This window comes from Corythoichthys intestinalis, chromosome 5 (assembly GCF_030265065.1).
Source record: "Corythoichthys intestinalis isolate RoL2023-P3 chromosome 5, ASM3026506v1, whole genome shotgun sequence".
In the NCBI taxonomy this organism is placed as follows: Eukaryota; Metazoa; Chordata; class Actinopteri; order Syngnathiformes; family Syngnathidae; genus Corythoichthys; species Corythoichthys intestinalis.
In genome coordinates, this window is record NC_080399.1 from 24,237,614 (window position 1) to 24,259,296 (window position 21,683).

General features: G+C 39.7%; 1 protein-coding gene across 3 annotated transcripts; it reads left to right on the top strand.

Moving 5' to 3' along the window:
• Window positions 1-405: 405 nt before the first annotated feature.
• On the top strand, window positions 406-21,681 carry si:dkey-103i16.6 (uncharacterized protein LOC557125 homolog). Of its 3 annotated transcripts, XM_057837098.1 has the most exons (9): window positions 527-588; window positions 3,811-3,900; window positions 14,721-14,913; window positions 14,991-15,152; window positions 15,228-15,460; window positions 18,241-18,341; window positions 18,467-18,628; window positions 18,698-18,910; window positions 21,250-21,681. In XM_057837098.1, the coding sequence occupies exons 3-9, from the start codon at window positions 14,729-14,731 to the stop codon at window positions 21,358-21,360; spliced, it is 1,167 nt and encodes a 388-aa protein (XP_057693081.1). In that variant the 5' UTR covers window positions 527-588; window positions 3,811-3,900; window positions 14,721-14,728; the 3' UTR covers window positions 21,361-21,681. The 3 variants fall into 3 exon arrangements, with proteins under 3 accessions (XP_057693079.1, XP_057693080.1, XP_057693081.1); XM_057837096.1 differs by lacking the exon at window positions 3,811-3,900 and having other exon boundaries at window positions 406-588; window positions 14,722-14,913; window positions 21,250-21,675; XM_057837097.1 differs by lacking the exon at window positions 3,811-3,900 and having other exon boundaries at window positions 406-588; window positions 14,722-14,913; window positions 21,253-21,675.
• The last annotated feature ends 2 nt before the right edge of the window (window positions 21,682-21,683 follow it).

Sequence of the window (21,683 nt, forward strand, 5' to 3'; positions counted from 1 at the left end):
GCATTTTTCTTGCCTCCCTTTCGTCTGGCTTAGATTCGAGTGCAATTCCATAAAATATGTTAAACATTGTGAAAATTGATATACATTTTATTATTTTTGTCAAGGGAAAATTATTTCATATATGCGAAGTTGCGTATTGTTTTTGAGGGGTTTACGTTGGGTGAAAACGGAAATGACGTCATAGCATTGTTTCCGGCTTTAATTGCGAATCACTCTTTTAAAAATCTATTTAATTATCCTAATTCATCATGTTATTTTACTTCTAGTCGTCTCCCTTTTTTGATGTACTACAAACCATATACGCCATAAAAGAAAAATATACATGACAATGGAAAAGAAAAGCGGAAACACTATATCACGTGACACGAACTTAGTTTTTTTTTTTTTTTTCCCGCCGATGTTTGTAATGGCTCCGTGAGTTTCCGGAAGCAGCTTCCCAAGTTTGACAGTTATGTTTTTTCGACTCGGTTAGGACCGTCTTCCATTAGCCGTGACCCGCCCGTTCCTCTTCCCAAAACGTATTTTATCCCAACCAACGGCATTCTCGTCTGCTGGACTGTCATAGATTCTGCTCGGTGGAGAGAGAAGGTAGATAATCTCGTTTTCCCCCAGATATGTGCGTGTTTCTATTTGTGTCACCACTAGTAAGCTTTTCTGACATTTTAGGACACACATTATTGACTTATTTCCTTTTTTTCGATTTGATTGGGAATTTCTAGGCTGTTTAATGGATGTTGCTTGTAAAATTCTGTTAATCTTAATTTGAGATATATTTGAGGCAAACATAAAAACATAAGTTATTGTTAGATTATGGTAAAACGAATTCTGGGCAGTTTCGTATGTTGTTTTGGTGTCAATCATTTTTTTAATGTAAAACAAACAATGAAAAAGAAAACAAAGAGGCAAGTCTCATATAACCCCATGCAATTAGCGGTCTATTACACTAGGTGGCACTCTAACCTCTTTCAAGTATTGGTCACAAATAAACAATGCATTTGGTAAGCAAAGTGTGATTTGCTATCATTTCAATTTTTTCATCATAAGTAATAAAGCATTTATTACACTTTTTATTTAACAAAAAAGTACAGTGATTTCTAACCAATGTTAATTATATTTTTATTTAATGAATAGTTTCCTTTCTTTGTCCTTCTGAGCAGTTTGCCTACATTTGCGAGGACTTGAGTCATTTTATACAAAGACTGACTTCACTATCTACTTTAATTTAGTTCCCCCAGGAATCAGCAGCAAAAATGTGTCAATTCCACGGGGTACAATCCTGAATCCGCAAGTTGTTTTCTGTGCCCCCCCCCCCCAAAAAAAAAAACAAAAATCTAAAATGGAACGTTAGAACTTAGAATATAATTTATGCAACAGTGATGTAAAAAATCTCTTTTGAGAGTATTTGCAATACCAAAACACTGAAACATTGTGGCAAGCTAATAAACATCAATAGAATAGAATAGAATAGAATAGAATAGAATAGAATAGAATAGAATAGAATAGAACACCTTAATTGTCATTTTGTCTGTGTTACCCTTGGGCAGCATATTTATTTGCAAAACTTCAAAGTGCAAAACATTTAATCAAACAACAGGTTTGAAGTGATATTATAAGGAAATGTTAACCATAATTTTCAGACTATGAGGCACAACTTTTTTCCCTCATTTTGAATCCTGCAGCTTATAGTCTAGTGCAGCTGTTTGTTCATTTATTTGGGTAAATAGGTAACACTTCATTTGACAGCAGCGTCATAGGACTGTCATAAGACCGTCATAATTATGACATGACACTCTCATGAGCATTACTGAATGCTTATGACAGATGTAATTAATTTTCATCCGGCAAAGTATGTCATTAACTAAATTTATGTCCAGTTTAGATCTTTTACAGCCATTCAAAAGTGAGATAATTTCCCGGATGACAATAAATGACATCGGTTATAAGCATTCATTAATGCTCATGACAGTGTCATGTCATAATTATGATTGTCTTATGACAGTCTTATGGCGCTATTGTCAAATAAAGTGTTACCAAATACCATAACAAGCAATTAATGAAACAACTGGAACAGTAACTGAAGAAATAATTAGCACAGAACATGAATTTTGTCTGTAGCGCAGCAATGCATGTTAGGAGGCATGTTAGACGACACTGTTGACAGCAGGTGGCTGGGAGATTGACTGTCTCCCCCAAGGGAGCAGTGATGGCCAAATGAAGCTTCTTGAAGCATAGAAGCTTTGCAGCCAATTGGTTCAGAGCTTCATGGTGTTTCATTTGGTCTTATGACAGTCTTATGATGCCGCTGTCAATTAAAGTGTTACTGGTTAATATCTTTTGGTGTAAATATCCCATAAAACGGTGAGGACGGATGCCTTTTATACTCCAGTGCGGTTTATCTATGAACAAATAATTTTTTTATTTAAAAAAAAAAAATTTTTAAACTACGTATATAGACCCTACCCACCGACGTCACAAAATCACGTGCTCGCTGTATGGTTCCGCCCACTTGTCCGTCATTTTGTGTCTGTATTATCAATGGTCTCAATTGATCGAGCAATTTATAATGCATTTCATGGAAGACCCGGTGCTTTCGGATGCCGTAAACTCACTTGATGTGTTGCATAAAAGGCGTTATGTGGAAAAGCTTCAGTTTATCCATTCGCCAGATCCATATTTGATGCCTAAATCGATGTTTTTCGACCCGCTGTCTCCGCCGTATTTGCCTGACATCTGCTAGCTACCCTGAACTGTACAACTATCTTGTCCACACAAAATCAGCCTATTCTCACGAAAGTTTGAAAAACTTTAAGAGCTTGGAGGCTTATAAATACTTCGTTGCTGGTTGGGTGAAACAGGTCCTCGTCCACGAAAATTCGGCAGGAATCTATCTTGTGCTTGGAAAGGTGAGTTACGAAATTTTCAATTCAAAACCTTTTGTTATTGCTAACATCCACTGTCAAGTCTAATGTATTTCATGTCGTTTGTCAATGGAGTTAGGGCTTTTAATGTTTATATGGTTTAGCGATAGCATTCTCACTACATACATACGTGTATGTTGTCGGCGATTAGCCTAGCAATGATCGTAATTGTGGTTGTCAGCCCAAAACCCTCTAAATATATATTAAATGCATCTTACAGATACAAAATGACTACTACATAATCTGTGGTAATCGTTTGGAGCCCAGTTTTCTCGTCGAATTGCAGCAGCCCATCTCGCTCTCTTCTCTCCGGGTCTCTCGGAATCCGGTAGAACTTCAAGTCTCTCCGTCTTCTCCGTCTATCTTCTCTGTTATTGCAACCGACCGCCACACACGCCTTCACCATTTTGATTATTAATGTTAACGAGCAGAAAAACACGTTGTAAATAGGAGGAATGTACGTAGCCGTAACAGGGAAACATGATGTGTTGACGGACAATTGGGCGGCACCAGTCAGGAGGAAGGAGTTGTGACGTCACGTGGGTAGGGTCTATATTTTCCACTTATTTTAGAAACATTACTGCTGACTGCTGTAAAAATGGTAAACATTCAGTCAGAAATTATAATTTCTTTTCAGTGTGTGGCAGGTTCTGTTTAACCGTGATATCTAGCGGCCATTATGAAAACTACAAGCAAAATTTAATATTGTACACCTCGTCCTGTATTCTGCGGACTCTTTTTATTTCTGCAGAAGATGTTGAAATCTCTGGTAAATCCCGGGTCAACTGCATCAAATTCATTTTTAAATCATGCAGAAGTTAATATGTCAGCCTCTTGTCATGTGACAGACTATAGCTTCTGAAGTTGACTCAGATTTCCTTTTGGTTTTAAGTGCAGCTTATCCTGTTGCTATCAGTTGAAGGCCTCAGTTGTTTGGATCTCAAGGTGGAGCGAGTGGCTCATCCTCAGAGGAGTAACAAGGGATGAGTCATTAGTCGTCGCGTTCCCTTGTGGGACACCAAGCAATACGCTAACGCAAATAAGCACATGCAGCTTTGTGTCATCGGCGGGCCACACAAAGGCACGTTGATATGTCATTAGCGAGCAGGTGGAGAGACAGCATTGAGCTCTTACCTCTCTGACCAAGTGATGAAGAGGTTTCCTTGGCAACCGAGATGCCTGTTGCCAGTCCTTGTATTGTGGGGGAGATCCAAATTCAGTTAAGAGGTTAAACACAAAGAACAAGCATCACAAGAAGGAGGATGAGCCCTCTGATGACATAAATGTTAATTTTGAATTCCACATTTTTGTCATAATTTATGGCTCCTTTCAAAATAGCACGTGTGATATTTTGGTCTACGATTTCTTTTCAAATTGACATATGCCACCACTTTACAAGTATAAATACTAGTGTTGCACCGATACCATTTTTTGGCCCCGATACCGATACCTGGCTGTGCAGTATCGGCCGATACCGATACCATACCGATACCACCCCGTTTATTTATGTGTGTGTATATATATATATATATATATATATATATATATATATAATCCCCCCCCCAAAGAGCTACATAATTGGATGTGAAATCATTGCTATCAAGGCTTTGTCAGGCTGTTGCTTACCTTTTCAAAACAGGAAAAAGACTAGTACAAAGTATAATACTAGCCCAACATTAAGAAAGTAAAAATAAGTTCATAGTAAACTTTTTTTAAACCTCTCAAAGGCCAAACAGTGCAACTTTCATGAAATTATTGTCACATTCTGCTGCTGGTTAGATTGTGTTATGTTGCTGGGGTGTTAGTGGGGGCGTTCCTGACGTCGCACCTGAATCCAATGCAGGCTCATCAACGCAGCATTTAAGCACGGGTGAGCTCAGAGAAGGCTGCCGAGATATTTGCTTTGCAGATCGCCATTTGACATCTCGCACTATAGTCTCGCTACATTTGCTTGTTACGCCCCTGCATTGGGTTTTTTCTGTTAGTGTGCTGCACTCGTTTGTAACCTCTACCCTGTGCAGGTATTTGAGTGTTTTTATTTTGGCTTTTTGGCTTGCTGCCTATCGTCTTAGTTAACCTTCGAGTTTGAAGTATTGAGCTTCGTCGACCTGCTGTCATGGACTCCTTTTGTTATTTCTACTATCCCGCGATCGCGTGTTATTTTTTGTTTGCAATCATTAAACCCTTGTACGTATCCCCCGCTTGTTGTCCGCTTCGAGGTCCAACCTTGTTTCCGCATTTGCGGACACTAACAATTCTAAGTAATAATAATTGACCACAGCATCCCGTCTCTCTATTAGCCTCCTTTTTTCGGGGGGGGGGGGGGGGGGGGGGGGGTCCCTTATTTCTATTTCTGAAAGGTGGCAACCTTACTTTGGAAAAAGTTCCCAAATTAATGCAGCATTTTTTTCAATAAAAGACAATAAAAGTAAAGTAGACGTTGTGAACTGACCAGAGATTGTTGCTCTGGTCCAGCGACCTTCCTCTGAAGAGCAGTCCTTCTCTTGCAGGCTCAAACTCGTTGTGTTCGTTCACGTTTCGTCTTCAAATGTTTTATCTGGTTCGAGGTATTGAAACTGGCCGATTTAACTCCACATCTCAAAACTTTCAGGCCGCAAATCTTGCATGCAGCCATTGATTTTAATTGACGGGATTTCTATTTTGAAATATTTCCCGACCGCCGCCATGTCGGCGCCGCCAAGCGGCCTTGTCATTGGTCAGGAGTGGCTATTGGCCCGTTCTCATTGGTCTGGAGCAGGCCAATAGCGATAGCTGCTTGGTGTTCACGTGTCATCACACAACACAGAGACAGAGTGTAGTGAGCGCCAGGAGGAAAAAAAAAGGCTGCGGTCAAATGTTATAATAATGGACCGGTAAATGGTATCGGCGCCGTCTTTGTTGGTACTCGCCGATACCGATACCACCATTTCGGGCCGGATCGGCGCCCCCTGCCGATACTAGTATCGGTATCAGTGCATCTTTAATAAATACATGGAAAAATGGATTTGGAACAATTTAAGATGCCTTTCAGTTGTAATATCTGACTGGTATTACTACTCTTTTGAAACTATGGTTAACCCCACTATATATTTGCAAACGTTTGCTAATTATCAAATGAAAACCAAGAAAAGGTTTAGAGTACGGATGTCATGATTGCATATTTTTGCACCAGCGTCTGAGTCACCAGATTTTGAGAATCTGCCAATACCGAGTGCCGATTTGATACTGAAAAAAAATTGTTTTTATGTCAATTTTAACAAAAGTTACAGACATGTTACAGTACTGTACTGTACTGTTTACAGTACTTCCACTTTTCTGGGGGCGTTACAGAGTATAAAACATATATTTTTGTTTCTTTTGGGAATGCCATTGTATTTCTGGATTATTTTGTTACTTTTTAGCCCTTTACACACACACCAAAAAAAAAAAAAATATATATATATATATATATATATATATATATATATATATATATATATATATATATATATATATATATATTCTTTTCTTTAGAAAAAAAATTACTAACACGATCCTTTTCACCCGAATCCGATCCTTAAATGCCGCAAGTTGGTGCTAAAAAAGTGTTTTTTATATTAAACACATGGCTTTGGCCTGTAGACAAAGACTGCAAATAGGGAGTTTTTTTTCACTGATAAAATGCCACAATAACAGCCCCACAAATTCAGTAATGTGGTTTGTAGGGCTGCAACTAACTATTATTTGTAATTGATTAATTAAACAACTAATCAGATGAATGTCACTTTTTTCAGTTACCTTCACAAATTAACTTGAAGTTGTTTTAGGCATGTTCTAAGTAAAAATGAAGACAAAATAGATGACTATTTCTTTTAAAAATACTATTTTATTATAGCTTCCTGACTCAATTGTAGCCTACAAATGTACTGTTTTAGGTACCGTACATAAAACTTGTTAAAGTTTTCAAATAAAGGTTCTGAGTATAAAACATAAAAAGAATTCCTCAGTACACAAATCAGACAAAAGTCCTCTTCATTCAATTAAAAAAAGTCCTTTTGAATGCTGATTGACATTTTTTTTTCTTGTGGGCAAAGCTCTGATATAAATTGTTTCAATGACTCATTTATTTTCTTTAAACAAACTAATACAAAATCGAATAAGGAGGAGACAGACTGTAATGAATCAGTTTTCTTTATCAAACAGTTGTTCATAGATACAATTCAAATTTCAAAGCACACTCTTTTGTATGACAAATTACAGTTTAAATGGGAGTTATTGTTGAAACGAGACTAAAGCCCCTATGAGACTGAAATAAAATTTCCGTGTAAGGTGACGCGGGATTTACCCGTGTCGTGGTTTTCAGACATGGAGAGATGTCCCGGGAATAACATGGGTCGGACACTTTCAGACTTGTCCCGTGTTGACGACTCGAAGCTCTCTGTGCGGGGAGGGCGGCTGCCGCGATTGTATAACCTGGACATTACGTCATTTTTGGTCTGCATCGGGAACAAAATAAACTACACATTTCTAAAGATGGACGATGGACTGTCTCTTTCTCGGCTGTACGATCTAGTAGCAAATTAATTTCAGTATGTTTTCAGCTTAATTTTGCTATTTCCAATTTGCCATGTTGATAATTGCGATGTTTGTTTACCGCCTTTCGTCTTACTGTAAAGAAAGAGGAAATGACGATCGACCCGAAATGATATATACATCATCAGCCTTCATGCTGTGACCCGGAAATTCAATGCCTGAATTCACACATGCTGCATCCCGGGTAAGTCCAGGACATTATACTAGGACGTTACCCGGTAAATGTCTGCGTCAGTGTGAAATTGCTTTCACACATAAAACCTACCTGTTTTAATCCTGGGAATTGACCAGAGTTCAGGTATGTGTGAAAGGGTCTTAAGCTGTTAAATGAATGGGTAATGTTTGTGGTTGTTTGTTGTTTATTGTCATCATCATCGGTGTCATTGACAGTTACAAGACTGCATTGCGATAAGATTAATTAACCCAAAGAAAAGTCAAGGGCTGACAGGAGAAGCCTAGGCTTATAAAATCCCGTCCCCATTAAACCAAAGGAAGTTGATCTTTGTATGATAACGTAGGCATTTCACATTGCGATACAAGTGCAGTATTTTCTTTCTTTTTTTTTTTCCCGCCTTTTTTTTTTTTTTACACATGAATTATCTTCCCAAAAGTCATTGATTAGACGTAACACTTGGGTCAAGCAGTCAGTCATCCGTTTGCTCATTGATTAGGTTAGAGTTTTTCTGCTAAGAGATCTTCCGTTGATGGAAGACAGCCAAGGGAGACACCGAAGCCCACCTCTGCCGCAACCCGTGCGGGTGGTTGAGTCACCGTCAGCCCTGGCTTGGTTCCCGCGAACAAGCCTCTCTTGGTCCCGAATCTCCGTGATGATTTTCGTCACCATTTATGCTGTGGCGACACTAGACGCTGCTTGGTCCATCTTCACCTGTGACAGCTCATCACAGGCCTTGTTGAGGCTGGAGCATCCCGCATTGATAGCGTCGCCGATGTTGCGAGCAAGCTCACTTGCATTATTTCTGCATGTTTTGCGTCTTCGAAATAAAAAGAAATGAGACAACTTTACTATCTAACAATAACTCAAGTGCTGGTATGCTTCTCCAAAAGACAATACAAACGGACACCTAAGACACTGATTAGCGTAATCACTAACTAGCTTAGCGCTCCGTGCTAAGTAGTAACATCTCATGAACAAAGAATGCAAACAATACAACTGAATTCATTCACTCACCTCTGACGGAGGTACACTGGTTCCAACAACACAAAAGACAATCTAACTCTTGACACTTCGTAATGTAGATTCAGGAACCCAAACTGAGTGTAGCAGTGAAATCTCTCTCTCTTGCTCTAATCACTTGTGCGCGCGTAGCCTCATATTACACACAAACAAGGATCCAAACGGGACTGCTCATAGCTGCTGTCAAAAATTGATTATCGAATTCCTTGGCAACTAATTTATTTATTGTTTTTAACCGATTTAATCGATTAGTTGTTGCAGCCTTAGTGGTTTGTTTTTGCACTGACTTGATGTGTTCTATGTCAAGATTTGGGTCTGATCACTTCCCGGTGAAAATTGTAAACGGATTATCTATTGTGGTCGGAGGGGGTGTAGTGGTGAGCACTGGAGTGTGCCCAGTGTTGTGAGCTGAGGTCCTAATGAGATCACCACAGCACTCATGTGAGCAGCGACACTGCCGGTGGTCTGGAGCTTTGGCCACAACGGGCCTTCAAATTCTACACTGCGAAGAGTAAACTGTGTGAAAGGCCAAACAAGGGAGGGGCTCACATCAGGGCGACCACTTAAAGTCTTTTTAAAGACGCTCTGTCATTTATATAATGCTTCTAACAACGATAAAAGTGTTTTCTATCACATCAGGGCCTTCTCTAACCAAAGTGACTGACGTTTTTAACTCTGATTGAGGTAAATATAAGGGTGGGCATTATGGCCTGAACTAAACATTATTTTCAGAATCCTTTTTTTCTCAAGTTTTATTTTATTTAACAGAATGCTGAACAAGAGTTCTGCTATTTCCTTCCTGGAACTTAAGTGAAAAACCTGTCTTGAATATAAATTGTTTTTCCTTCTTCTTTTCTCCCTTTATTGTGCAGTCAGCCCCAAATACAAAGTAAACTACACAAAGAAACTAAGTCAAACTCACTCCAATGGAATGATCTATTGAATAACTTATTGCAAGATTTCCATTCTCTGACCTGGCTGACCTCCGAACATATGCATTTGTTGAGACACACTTTACACCTTTGTTACTATGAGCTTCAAATACTTGCCCTAGTTCTTCCCATTTCACAGATGGAGGGCTAGTGCCAGTCTTTTTTTCCCCACTTTACTCTATGGGTGGGAACCTCTGGGTACCTGACGATGCAATACAATTTGCGAAACAAGGCTCGCAATAACGATGATCTCATGATATGGCGATACGACAATTATCGATACGTGGATCGGGAAATCATTTTACTATATTCTACAAAACAACTAATAAACAGAAAAACAATCTATTTTCATCCTCCTTCTTTGAATTAGAATGAGTTACCACCACTAGTAGAAGTCTTCATTCACTGCCACCCTCCCAGTTCAAACGGATTGGACTTCTTGGGCCGTCAGTGGCAGCCAATGCCAGGCAACGAGTTCATTTTGGGGAATTTCATGTCATTTGCTGTTGATTTTCAGTCATTTCCTTTTCCTTTAGGACATTAATGGACCACTTCCTATTGATTTTGGGGCATTTACAGATCACTTCCTGTTGATTTTGGATTACTGAAAAGGAAGTGACTCAAGAAGGTCCCCAAATGAATAGGAAGTGACTCAGTATCAACCGAAAGTAACCTGTGAATGCACTAAAATGAACAGGAAGTGACCTGTAAATGCCCACAAAATGAATAGGGGTGGGAACCTCTTGGTACCTCATGATATGATACGATTTCCGATATGAAGCTCACGATAACGATGATCTCACGATATAGCAATACAGCGATCATCGATACATTGGTCAGGAAATAATACTACAAAACAACTAATAAACAGAAAAAACAAGCTATATTCATCCTTCTGCTGTAAGTTTATGTCCAATCCATTTGAATTGGGAGGGTGGCAGCAAATTAACCCTTCCCACTTCAAACCGGCCCCTCCCACTTCTATACCTATCAGTGGCAGTCAATTAATGCCAGGCAAGGAGGTCATTGGGCCATTTTAGGTCATTAGCTGTTGATTTTCAGTCACTTCCTGTTGATTTTGGGGCATTTTATGGGCACTTCCTGTTGATTTTAGGTTGCAAAACAGGAAGTGAGCCGGGAATCCCACAAATGAATAGGCAGTGACTCAAACTCAAAAGGAAGTTACCTGTAAATGCCCTAATATGAACAGAAAGTGACATGTAAATGCCCTGAAAATTGGAAACAGTGACTCTCAATGGCTGCCATTGAGTTAACTGAAACACTATTATGTTGTAAGATTTTGGTAGCAACTTGTTGGTTCCTTTTTTTTTTTTTTTTTTTTTTAATAAAACATTGATACCTTTTCAAAACGATATCTCGATTCTTGGCATGATCGATAACCTTTTGGGATGCAAAGTATCACGATATATCACCATTTCGATATATTGTCAATCCCCTAAAAATGAATGTTTGAATGAATGAAATGTTTCAGTGCCATTGACGACGCTAGACGTCCAATCCAGTATAAACGAATTGGAATTCTAGCGCCGTTAATGGCAGCCAGTGAGTGAACGTAGACACTATTCTAATGGAAGATTTTGGCAGCGACCTGTTGGTTAATTTTTTTTTTTTTAAACAGTGGCACTTTTTTTAAAACGGTATATCGATTTTTGGTGGGAGCATATCGATAACCTTTTGGGCTAATAAGTATCGCGATACATCACCTTTACGATGTATTGTCACAGCCCTACTTTATTCCATTATCTGCTTTCACTGATTTTCTTAACTACTTCAATCCTTAAGCTCCTCTTCTGTGCATGTGTTTCTTCTGCTTAATTGCTGGCAGCTTCTATAAAGCAATATTAATCATGAAAAAAAAAAAATCAACACTTCACATGTGTTATGCGGGAAAAAAGCAGTTCCCTTTGGTGCATACTGCTTATTTCATGGAGGTGCAACATACTGACACAATGGGAATGGGGCTAAGTTTTTTTTTTTTTTTTTAACCATTCTCAGTAAAAAAATATATATATATAATTGTTTTGATCAATCTATCAGTGACCAAAGTAAGTGTGTTGACTGACAAAACCAAAGTAAGTGTGTTGACATAAAAAAACATGCATGGATTAAAAAAAAAAAAAAAAAAAGGGTGGTAGGCGCTGTGTTATCTACCCCATTTTTGAGTTAATAACTAAGTAGGCGGCTGATTTACTGCCAGTACTCTGCAGCAATGTCTGACGGAGGGGAGTCCACACAAAAGACACCCCCAACATCCAGCTGTTTTAATAGTTCTTAAGGATGTGCCCCTCCCCCCCAAAAAAACCCACTGAAGTGTGATTGAATTATAGCCTTTTTAAATGTGCACAAGAAGGTTTGAATTCCTTAAAAATACCATTTATTCTGCATTTGTGTAACTAAATCCCCTGAAAGTAGTTTAAATATTGCTTCGATATGCAGGTAGTCCCAGGGTTACGACGTACTTGACTCGTCCGCCGTTTTGTCTCTAGTTGTTTTTTGTTTTTTTTTAAGTCGCATTAACAGTACCTTATTGTATCTCACAGTATCTTATTTTTTACTTCATTAATTTGACATGTTCTGTCCTCACTAAATGTGAAGTTGTTCAGCATTACAGACAGCAAACAAGGCAATTATGCTTTTTGAAGCTTTTTACTTCCTTTTGACAATTAGTAAAGCTGCAACACACATGTACACTTATGTTCAAAACGACACGCAAATGGTTTTCAAACATTCATTTAGTCTGATCAATATGTAAATTTGGAATAAATTAGCCTAAAACCTAACAGAAACCTGCTAGCTTAAATGCTACGAATGCTAACGTATTTACAATTCTCATAGCAAATCGCTCACACATAACTCCACAAACTAACTCTAAACCTAATTAGAAATGCTTACACGAACATATATTAGCTGAAACAACTTACAGCCTTATGTGGGCCAAAACACAGCGCAGCTATCCTTGATCCATGTCAGATATCTGAGTCTGCTCCTCGGTCATACAAGGCTGCCACCAGAGGGCAGTGTATCCGCCATCATTATACAAAATACAATATTTCTGGACTTTTGAGATAGTTATTTTGAGATTTGGGGGTACTTGAAATTTTAATTCCGATTCACGCTGAAACTCGGGTTACATCCCTAGGGTAGGAACGGAACTCGTTCTTAACCCGGGGACTACCTGTACTGTTCTTCATTTCCAGATTAACACATTGCTAATGACGGTGAGGTTTCCAAGCCATATAAACTAGGATGGCTGACAGTGATCAGAAGCTGCCAGTCTCTCCCAGTTCAAACGGGCATCTAACGTCTTCAATGGAAGCCAACTTGGTAAATTGTATACCCAATTGGCATTCCAGCTCTACGTGTGGTGCCGTCATGGCCTCTAGGGAGTGCTAAAGGGCCACCAGCGGAGAAAAGCCAAGGCCTTATCTTCGATGCAGCCATGTTTTACAGCTTGTCTCTCCTATTGTTGGCCTCCTTGCTGATCACTCATTCCTCTCCGCCCGGAATAGCTTTGGAAAAGAAGCCCCCCCCCCTCTCCCTCACCCCCTGTTCTCCTCTGTTCCCTCTTTATTGAATCCCGCCTCTGTATCATTTATCTCTGCAGTCCTTACTCAGAGAAGGGAGGGGGCATCTTTTTCTGTTCTCCAGCTGGGTTTGTTGACACACGGTCAATCTTGGTCCTCTTTTTTTCCTGCCTCCACCCCTCAGCTAACCCCTCTGACTTTCCCTGAACAGTAAAGCTGCCACAGCTGTGGACTGTATTAGCATAGCTTCTCAGAAGTGAGAGCTGGGTAAAGGTGGTGTCAGAACCAAATATATTGCAGCCATTAGCTTTTGTTCAACAGTTGACCGTTTTAAAGCGTTTCACAGTGCCGAGGGTGGCCGATGGGGAGTTGATTCCAAGCTAAAAGCTTCCTAAATATGAGTGGAATGAGTGTGACGCTCATCACACAGAATATGTTTGGTTAATCTCTGATTTTGTAGAGCTTATTTACAAGTTTTATAGCCAGTAGGAGTGAAAACCTCTTGGTACCTCACGATACGATACGATTTGCGATACAAAGCTCACGATAACGATGATCTGACGATATGGCGATACAACGATTATCGATACATTCTTACATTGGTCTAGGATTTTCTACAAACTAATAAACAGAAAAACAAGTGTCTGCTGTGAATTGGAATGAGTTTATCACGAGTAGACGTTCAATCCATTTGAAGTGGGAGGGTGGCAGCGAATGAACGCCACCCTCCCACTTCAAATGGATTGAACGACTATGGCCGTCAGTGGCAGCCAATGCGGCAATGATGTAATTTTGGGCCATTTAAGGTCATTTAGCTGTTGAGTTTCAGTTACTTCCTGTTGATTTTGGGGTATTTTATGGGTCACTTCCTGTTGATTTTGAGTTACACAAAAAGAAGTGTCCTGGGAATCACCCAAATGAATAGGCAGTGACTCAAACGCTACAGGAAATGACCTGTAAATGCCCTAAAATGAACAAGTTACCTGTAAATGCCCTGAAAATCGGACCGAATGACTGTGAATGCTCTGTTTTTGAATGAACGAACGTTCTCAGTCTAAATGGATTGTGCGTCGAGCACCGTCAATGGCAGCCTTAGAGTTAACTGAGACACTATTATAGTGGAAGATTTTGGTAGTGACTTGATGGTTCCTTTATTTTAGTTTTTTAACATTGACACCTTTTTAAAACGATATCTCGATTCTTGACAGGAGCATATCGATAACCTTTTGGGATACAAAGTATCACGATATATCGCCACTTCGATATTTTGTCACACCCCTAATAGCCAGTCATCAAACTTAACCAGCATGCTTTGCCCACATGCAATAACAATAAAACATCCTGAGCAGTGTACTTTTTACTAAGGGTATAACAGTATATGGATTTTGATCAAAACATTGATTGGTTTAGCAACGAGCCAATTAAATTGATCAAAACGCAAAACACCAATCAACGTTGTCTTTCTTGTCTGTCATTGTTTAGATCTGCCTATTTGTAAAAATGTTGCTTTGATTTTTGGCTCCCTTCTTTTGTAATTTTGTTTTTTCCCTTTCACAAAGAGCCAAGATGAGCGTGTCCAATAGATCCTCACGGCCAGCAGATGCACGAATAACGCGTAGTTCAAGAAGCGCTGAGTCACAGGACTCTGGATCAGGCCGCTATGGAAAACCGCGCAAAAAGCAGGCTGACTCGACCCTGGCTCAGGACCTCAGTCTGATGAATGTCAATGGGCAAGGAGGCCTAAATGCGAGGTTGGAAAACTTATATTTGCTGCAGAATCCAATGATGACATAATTTGGGAAACTGAAATTGCTCTTGGCTTCTTCAGTGTAGGAAAGCAGTTAGGTCAACGTCCTAGTGGTCCTTCTGCAAACAAATCTGGTGGAGGTCTCGCATCAGTCGCCCGCCTGATGAAGATGGGTCGCTGTAAGAATGTGGTTGTGGTAGCCGGAGCCGGAATCAGTACCGCCAGCGGAATTCCCGATTTCAGGTTTGTGGTGTTGCTGTTTGTGTGTATGCCTTAATTGAAGCACACTCTCTTATACTGGTCACTGCTCTCTGTCAGAACTCCAGGGACGGGCCTTTACGCAAACTTGGAGGCGTACAACATCCCCTACCCGGAGGCCATTTTTAACGTGGACTACTTCTCCAACGACCCACAGCCTTTCTTCTCTCTGGCCAAGGTGCTATATCCCGGCAGTCATCAGCCTAACTACATCCACTACTTTATCCGCATGCTACACCACAAAGGCCTGCTTCTCCGAATGTACACGCAGAACATCGATGGCCTGGAGAAATGTGAGTGGCAGTGGCTTTTGGCCATTTGTTTTTTTCTTCCAAGTTTCGGTAAAAGAAAAATGGAAAACAAGCCTATTGTCATGTTTCGTCTGATGTGTGGGTCAACAACAACAAAAAAACGGGAAACTAATCATTTTACGTTTTCCAATTCATAATTGGCTATTAAAAATCAGAAAACAATCCTTTATCTGTAGTTCAATTATGATTGTATTTACCATAAGTCTGGAAATAAAATACAACCATTATGTTTTCGTTTTCCCCACATTGCCGTGATCCGGATGTTCGTAACGTGGTCTAAAACTAACTTTATTCCTAACGTTAACTTCAACCATATCCCTGTCTTCGAAGTTATGCTCCTACCAGTTTTGGTAAACATGTAGTTCGGAAAGATGATATGACAATTAAAAATGTATGCAGAATTTCAGGTGTGTCAATAACATGAGGTTTTGAAATTGCAGCACTAGCTAAGATTAGCACTAGATTTGGGACAAAATGTCATTTGACGATATATCGCGATATGAAAGGTCACGATGAACCCGCGATATATAGACTAGATGCACTGCTACATGACTTGGGAAATAAACCTCATTAATATTATTAAATTATAATATTATTATATATTATCAATTAATATTAATAGTCAAATTGCTGGCTTACCTCCACAGTTTTACCACAAGTTTCCACTGACCATGTAGTGGCGCTCATGAGGCAGGATAAATCAATTTTCATCCACATTATGTTAGCAGAAGAACAGGCTTCCACCCTCTCCACGAAAAGTAATAGGTCATTCAACCTCGCGTTTTCAAAACGATACTAAAATTATGACATAACAACAACCTAATAGCATAACTAGCAATTAATGAAAGAGCTCATTGGAACATTAATGGGAGAATTAATTAGCGCAGAACATTAACTTTTGGATCTGTGGTGCCGTATTGCATACTCAGAGGCATGAGGCATGGTAGCAATATCTTGTACGACAACAGTGTTGATAGCAGGTGGCAGCAGAGGTTGCCTGTCTCTCGCAAGGGAAGTTGGTTCAAATCTTCATGGTGAATAATTTTGGGATGGCGCTATCAAGTAGTCTTGAAGCCCAAGAGACCAACAGTGTTGATAATTCTATGGCTATTTGTTAAGAAAATTTCAATGTGATTGTTACTGTAGAAACAAAATGAAAATGCTGCAAGTTTTTATTTAGAAATAATAGCTCCCAGTTTTTGTGTGTGTGTGGGGGGGTACTTCACTAGATCTTCAAAACGTTCTTTCACTGCTTTAAATCCATAAAATGTGCGATGACTGGCAATCGCCATTGCGTTTTGTGGCCGCTTTATACTGTAGTCTGTACTGCATTTGCATGTGCAACTGAAACAAAATAGCATTTAATTGAACGCTTTTAGATAGGGTTGTTCCGATCATGTTTTTTTTGCTCCCGATCCGATCCCGATCGTTTTAGTTTGAGTATCTGCCGATCCCGATATTTCCCGATCCGATTGTTTTCTTTTTTTTTTTTTGCTCCCGATTCAATTCCCGATAATTTTTCCTGATCATATACATTTTGGCAATGCATTAAGAAAAACATGAATAAAACTCGGACGAATATATGCATTCAACATACAGTACATAAGTACTGTATTTGTTTATTATGACAATAAATCCTCAAGATGGCATTTACATTATTAACATTCTTTCTCTGAGAGGGATCCACGGATAGAAAAACGTGTGACTTTGTATATTGTGACTAAATATTGCCATCTAGTGTATTTGTTGAGCTTTCAGTAAATGATACTGCAACCATTCAACCCAAATACATGATGGGAAGTGGACCCATGACTGTGCGTAGTGTTACCAATGGATATATCTTCTCTGCGTTGGGAAATAACATAAGGGGTTAAGAAAAAGATCAATTGCTATCTTGCGTCCCCATATTGCTTCCCATGATGTTTTTAATCGTAGGGAAAGGGATTGTAAGGCTTTTAGCCTATTAAAAAAAAGGCTCCAAAGGCTGCCAAAGTTCACTCTACTCATATTACGCTGTCTTTTATCTCTCTAAATGGGTAAAGCGGCGTTATTACAGATTGAGTGCGACAATGCGTGAGTCGGTCGTGCAACGCATGCATTAAATATTTAACGTGATACATTTTAAAAAATGTAATTACCGCGGTTATCGGTACCTTAAGCCTAAAGACTCTGGATGAGTGTAACATATTATGTATGTAACGTTAAATACATTTAGAAAATGATTTAATTAAAAAATATATATATTAAAAAAAGGCATGGCCGATATTTTTTTGCCGATTCCGATACTTTGAAAATGACGTGATCGGACCCGATGCCGATCGATCGGGACATCTCTACTTTTAGATTTTTAAGAAATATTTTTTTCAATATCGTATCGTGACTCTGGCTTATCGAGGGGCACCATATCGTGGATATATCGTCCCATTCCTAATTAGCACTAGGGGTAAGCAAATCCTTGTTATGGGAGCAGAATCAGAGGCAACAGAACATCTTCTGGGTCACGGGACTCACGGCAATGCAAATTTAGGTAAAACAGTTATATTTTATTCCATCCACTTGTGGTAGATAAGATCATAATGGAACAACGGCTAAAGACTTCATTTACTGTTTTTCAAGTCTATGCCGTTTTTCTTGAAACACAGCAAAACAAAACGATATTTTTCTTTTTCCAAAAGTTATAGAAAAAAACAATGGGTCGAGACCCCTATCTAGTCTCCAAACTGCTTGAGTCCATTTTTAGAATTTCTTCTTGTTTACCTCAGTGTGCGGTATTCCAGATGACAAACTAGTAGAAGCTCATGGTAGTTTCACCACCGCTTCCTGTCACCTGTGCTACACGCCGTACCCCGCAGAAGATGCTAAGGTGCGTTTCCATTGAACTCATTGGCTGCCACTGAAGTTGCGATCATTTGCTACTAACCTCTTCCAGTTCAAACTGATTGGACGTTACCACTGCTGTCCAATTTTAATGTCTGGTTTGTTTCATAGCGCTTAATCATGAATGGCAATGTCCCCACGTGCACGTTCTGCACCGCCACGGTCAAACCTGATGTGGTTTTCTTTGGCGAGGACCTTCCACAGAAGTACTTCCTTCACACTCAAGACTTCCCCAAAGCTGACCTACTTCTCGTCATGGGGACTTCACTACAGGTGGTGTTTGAGGATCTCCAAAATCATGATAGCCCACATGAATTGATTCTTAACAAAATGGCATTTCAGATAGAACCGTTTGCCAGCTTGGTGAACACTGTGCGTGCCACGGTGCCGCGTCTTCTCCTCAACCGGCATGCTGTAGGCCCATTTCAGAGGATCCCGCTGCGTAGGGGTGATCATGTGGAACTGGGAGACCTGGAAGACACAGTGCGGCGGTTCGCCGAAATGCTCGGTTGGAACAACGACATAGTGGAGTTGATGAAGAGTCAAGAACAAGAGGTTGGGACTTGAATTGAAGCTATGCTAGGGATCTCTGACACGTGGGTTTTTTGGATTTTTTTTTTAGGGCTGTCAATCGATTAAAATTTTTAATCGAGTTAATTACAGCTTTTAATTACAGCTTAAAAATTAATTAATCGTAATTAATCGCAATTCAAACCATCTATAAAATATGCCATATTTTTCTGTAAATTTTTGTTAGAATTGAAAGATAAAACACAAGACGGATACAGTGGGGAGAACAAGTATTTGATACACTGCCGATTTTGCTGGTTTTCCCACTTGCAAAGCATGTAGAGGTCCGTAATTTGTATCATAAGTTCTCTTCAACTGTGAGGGACGGAATCTAATACAAAAAAACAAAATCACGGTGTATGATTTTTAAATAATAAATTTGCATTTAATTGCATGAAATAAGTATTTGATACATCACAAAAATCGAACTTAATATTTGGTACAAAAACCTTTGTTTGCTATTACAGATACCAAACGTTTCCTGTAGTCCTTGACAAGGTTTGCACACACTGCAGCAGGGATTTTGGCCCACTGCTCCATGCAGATCTTCTCCAGAGCCTTCAGGTTTCGGGGCTGCTGCCGGGCAACACGGACTTTCCGCTCCCTCCATAGATTTTCTATCGGGTTCAGATCTGGTGACCGGCTAGGCCACTCCGGGACCTTAAGATGCTTCTTACGGAGCCACTCTTTAGTTGCCTTGGCTGTGTGCTTTGGGTCGTTGTCATGCTGGAAGACCCAGCCACGACCCATCTTCAGGGCTCTCACTGAAGGAAGGAGGTTGTCAGCCAAGATCTGGCTTGAGATCCTCCCCTCAATACGGGGCAGTCGTCCTGTACCCTTGGCCTCCATGTTTCACGGTTGGGATGGTGTTCTTGGGGTTGTACTCATCCTTCTTTTTCCTCCAAACACGACGAGCCAAGTTTAGACAAAAAAGTTCAATATTGGTCTCATCCGACCACATGACCTTCTCCCATTGCTCCTCTGGATCATCCAGATGGTCAGTGGCAAACTTCAGACATGTCTGGACATGGCTTCAGCAGCGGGATCTTGCGTGCACTGTAGGATTTTAATCCATGACGGCGTAATGTGTTTCCGATGGTTTTCTTCGAGACTGTGGTTCCAGCTCTCTTCAGTTCATTGACCAGGTCCTGCCGTGTAGTTCTGGGCGGATCCCTCACCTTCCTCATGATCAGTAATGCCCCACGAGGTCAGATCTTGCAAGGAGCCCCAGAACGAGGCAGATTGACAGTCAACTTGAACTGCTTCCATTTTCTAATAATCGCTCCAACAGTTACCTTCTCACCAAGCTGCTTGCTTATTTTCCTGTAGCCCATCCCAGCCTTGTGCAGGTCTATTATTTTATCCCTGATGTCCTTCCACAGCTCTTTGGTCTTAGCCATTGTGGAGAGGTTGGAGTTTGTTTGTTTGAGCATGTGAACAGGTGTCTTTATACAGGTAACAAGTTCAAACAGGTGCAGTTACTTCCGGTAATGAGTGGAGAACAGGAGGGGTTCTTAACAAAGAACTAAGAGCTGAAATATTTACTAGTTGGTAATATATCAAATACTTATTTCATGCAGTTAAATACAAATTTATTATTTAAAAATTATACAATGGGATTTTCTGGATTTTTATATTAAATTCCGTCCCTCACAGTTGAAGAGAACTTATGATACAAATTACAGACCTCTACATGGCTTGCAAGTGGGAAAACCAGCAAAATCGGCAGTGTATCAAATACTTGTTCTCCCCACTGTATATACATTCAACATACGGTACATAAGTACTGTATTTGTTTATTATAACAATAAATTAACAAGATGGCATTACATGAACATTGTTAAAGCGATCCATGGATAGAAAGACTTGCAGTTCTTAAAAGATAAATGTTAATACAAGTTATAGAAATTTTATATTAAAACCCCTCTCAATGTTTTCGTTTTCATAAAATTTGTAAAAATTTCAATCAAAAAATAAACTAGTAGCTCGCCATTGTTGATGTCAATAATTACACAATGCTCATGTGGTGCTGAAAACCATAAAATCAGTCGCACCCATGCGCCAGCAGAGGGCGACAAAACACCGAAAAATACAGGTAACAAGTGGACATTACACTGTGCTGTCATTTTAATCTGTTTGAGCGGGGCATGTGCGTTAAATGCGTCAAATATTTTAACCTGATTAAGAAAATTAATTACCGCCCGTTAACGCGATAATTTTGACAGCCCTCGTTATTTTCAATTGTTTTGTTGTGCAAGAGATTGTATTATCATAGCTTCAGTGGTGTCTGAGGACCTAGGTAATCCAATTGAATCAATTGTCAGCAGTGCATCCCGACATTGGTCAGTGGCAGAAGTGGAAAGCACCAAACCGGCAGCGACGAGTCAGACGTTGAGACTTGCAGCAAATGCTCGGCCTCGTCCTGCCTAAGCTGATGGAAGGTTGGAAAGATTTAAAAAAAATTTTTTTACAAAGGACAAATCTATTTTTAGCACATGTGACGTCAACTTTTTTAGTACAGTACAAGCACTACATTTTAAACCATATTTAATAAAACTGTTGAACAATGAGACCACATTGACAGCTTATTTTTAATCAAACTTTTTTTGTCCCAGTGATACGTTTCCTACCGAAAATAAATATTGTGATGTTTACATCACATAAGTGTGCAAAAAGAACAATCTCCTCAGGAAAGAATATACATAAATGGAAGGATATGACATGCAATGTGAACTTTATGCATCACTGACATTTGCTT

Bases quoted from the DNA above. Each gene is read 5' to 3' on its own strand.
- si:dkey-103i16.6 (XM_057837096.1), top strand. From the start codon at position 14,729: ATGAGCGTGTCCAATAGATCCTCACGGCCAGCAGATGCACGAATAACG. The intron at 18,342-18,466 runs GTGCGTTTCCAT...TTTGTTTCATAG, and splicing joins ACCCCGCAGAAGATGCTAAG to CGCTTAATCATGAATGGCAA. The intron at 18,911-21,249 runs GTTGGGACTTGA...ATCAATTGTCAG, and splicing joins TGAAGAGTCAAGAACAAGAG to CAGTGCATCCCGACATTGGT.